At 50.1% G+C, this 2,572-nt stretch overlaps 1 protein-coding gene across 2 annotated transcripts in view; it reads left to right on the top strand.

The window, feature by feature from the left end:
• prpf4 (pre-mRNA splicing tri-snRNP complex factor PRPF4) overlaps positions 1–2,442 on the top strand; it is an 18,984-nt gene extending 16,542 nt beyond the window's left edge. For both annotated transcript variants that reach the window (XM_015018542.1, XM_015018543.1), the window contains exons 5-11: positions 1–36; positions 1,027–1,106; positions 1,225–1,318; positions 1,794–1,888; positions 1,968–2,026; positions 2,127–2,250; positions 2,324–2,442. In XM_015018542.1, coding sequence (XP_014874028.1) covers positions 1–36; positions 1,027–1,106; positions 1,225–1,318; positions 1,794–1,888; positions 1,968–2,026; positions 2,127–2,250; positions 2,324–2,417 — 582 coding nt within the window. In that variant the 3' untranslated portion in view covers positions 2,418–2,442. The remainder of the gene's footprint in view (positions 37–1,026; positions 1,107–1,224; positions 1,319–1,793; positions 1,889–1,967; positions 2,027–2,126; positions 2,251–2,323) is intronic.
• The last annotated feature ends 130 nt before the right edge of the window (positions 2,443–2,572 follow it).

The raw sequence follows: 2,572 nt of genomic DNA, 5'->3' as shown, positions 1-2,572 counted from the left end.
AAGGACGAAGAGAGAGCCAAGAGGTCACGGGACGAGGTACTGGGTACTACTGGGTACTACTAGGTACTGCTGGGTACTACTAGGTACTGCTGGGTACTAGTAGGTACTGCTGGGAACTTCTGGGAACTGCTGGGTACTAGTAGGTACTGCTGGGTACTGCTGGGAACTTCTGGGAACTGCTGGGTACTACTAGGTACTGCTAGGTACTGCTAGGTACTACTAGGTACTGCTGGGAACTTCTGGGTACTACTGGGAACTGCTGGGTACTGCTGGGTACTACTGGGTACTGCTGGGTACTACTGGGTACTGCTGGGTACTACTGCAGGGTTTCCCCCAGTGTATTATAAGCCTGGCGGCCCGCCATGCTTTACTAGCCCCGCCGCCAGGCTAAGCATTGCTTGTTTACGTTTCAAGGAAAATAAAAAAAAAATGTTTTGATTTATTTTTAAGCCGGGCTGCAAGCGTCTCTGTTGCTCTCAGCATTTCACTAGCAGAGCAGATTTATCCTAAAGGATAGGTTTATAATAGGTTTATAGTTTATGCATTTAAAGCCGACAGCGCGGACCAATCACAGCTGGCGCCTCCTTTCACTCAAACTGGACTCAGGCTGACCCGTTGGATATTTACATCAACCTACTGTGAGGAATTATGATCCTCTGGAGAACTCTAGGTAGGAGTTTAAAACCCGCCGCGTTAAACAGAAGCGCAAATTTGTTGTTTTTAGACTAGCTGTGGGTTTAAATAGCATTTCACTGGAGATCTTTTCCTGTAACACAGTAATACTTTAATATTTTCTGTCAACTTAACATCTTTTAATAGAAAAACACGGTGGACCGACTCAATGCCCCGACCACCAGGCTTAGCAAGTTTTCTGGGGGAAACCCTGTACTGGGAACTTCAGGGAACTACTCTGTAGTACTGTGTACTGCATGCCAATCGATCAGTTCAAATTCGGTTAAATGAAATCTCCTCGAGTGAAGCATCACCACAGTGAAATGTAAATCTTTTTCTTTCCACCAATCACAGTGTCTGCAGACGTGGTACCATGAAGGCCCCGCCTCCCTGAAGGAAGCTCGCCTCTGGTTGGCTAGATATTCTCTGCCACGGTGAGTCATCAGCAGACTGACCAATCAGCTCCATGGCTGCTCCAGATCCGGGTCGCGAACCCTAAGCAGCCTCTCATTGGCTGAGATCCACAACGTCTTGCTGTGATTGGTCCGTCAGGTCGATGAGGCGTCTGGAAGCTGCACGCGCTTTGAAGGAGGTTGCCGAGGCGACAAAGACGATCCGCCAGCAGGAGCTGCACAAGTCGCTGAGGGTGAGTCGGTACCATGGGTCATGGAGCGGGTCCAGAGCGGAAACGTGGGACTTGTCTGAAACGGGGCAACCAGAACCGAGGGAGGCCCGATATTAATGCAGCAACTAGTTCAATCCAGTTGAACCAGTTTGTTTTATTTTGCAGATAAATTGGTTCAGTTCTTCTTTCTATAAACCCGACGAAGCCCAGTTCTGGAACCAGTTCACTCCAGTTTAATTCCACTGGTATAAAAAACCAGTTCAAATCATATTCATGTGAATGAATCTGTGTTTAAACCAGTTTAATGCATTTGAAATCCAGTTAAATATTTTTTCACTCAGGTTAGTTTATATCAGCGGAATCTGGTTCCTAAACCACTTCTGTCCCAGTAGAATCCGGATCAAACCGCCTGAACCGGTTGAATCCAGTGTGAGACCTGACACTCGCAGCAGCTGATCTCAGTTTAACTCTTCCTCTTCCTCCTCTTCCTCGTCAGAATCTGAACAACTTCTGCAGTCAGATTGGAGACGATCGGCCAATCAGCTTCTGCCACTTCAGTCCGGACTCCAAGATGCTCGCCACGGCGTCCTGGTAAGAGCTCTGCCCCGACCGCTGTTGTTGTTCCGAGGCTATTGCTAGTGTGCTAATGCTAGCGTGCTAACGCCTCCAGGAGCGGCCTGTGCAAGCTGTGGTCGGTTCCGGACTGCGCCCTGATCCGGACCCTGAGAGGTGGGCGGAGCTTCCTGCTTCTGTTTATATCTGAGTCCAGTTAAATATGCTGACCGGGTTTCTTTTTGCCCCTCCCCCGCCTTGCTGCGATTGTCTGAAGGACACAACACCAACGTGGGCGCCGTGGCGTTCCGCCCGCAGGCCGGCGTCTCTCTGGACCGGTCCGACGTCAGCCTGGCGTCCTGCGCCGCCGACGGGACGGTGAAGCTGTGGAACCTGGAGAGGTGGGCGAAGACGGGAGGAGGACTGGTTGCTATGGAAACGAACAATGACAATCTGTTTCTGTGGTCACCATAGTGACGAGCCAGTGGCGGACATCGAGGGTCACAGTGATCGGGTTTCCCGAGTTTCCTGGCATCCGTCCGGAAGATTCCTTGGAACCACCTGGTAAGAGAACCGAGACCAGAACCAGGACCACAGCACTGTGTAGTAGCATGTAGTACTTCGTAGTGACTTATAGTACTGTGTAGTAACCTGTAGTAACCTGTAGTGACCCGTAGTACTCTGTAGTAACCTGTAGTGACCCGTAGTACTCTGTAGTAACCT

The sequence above is a fragment of the Poecilia latipinna genome, unplaced genomic scaffold (assembly GCF_001443285.1).
Source record: "Poecilia latipinna isolate Pla-1442-1.1 unplaced genomic scaffold, P_latipinna-1.0 Scaffold2287, whole genome shotgun sequence".
NCBI lineage: Eukaryota > Metazoa > Chordata > Actinopteri > Cyprinodontiformes > Poeciliidae > Poecilia > Poecilia latipinna.
The sequence above is the reverse complement of the archived record's forward strand: the minus strand, read 5'-3'. Positions and strand labels throughout refer to the sequence as shown.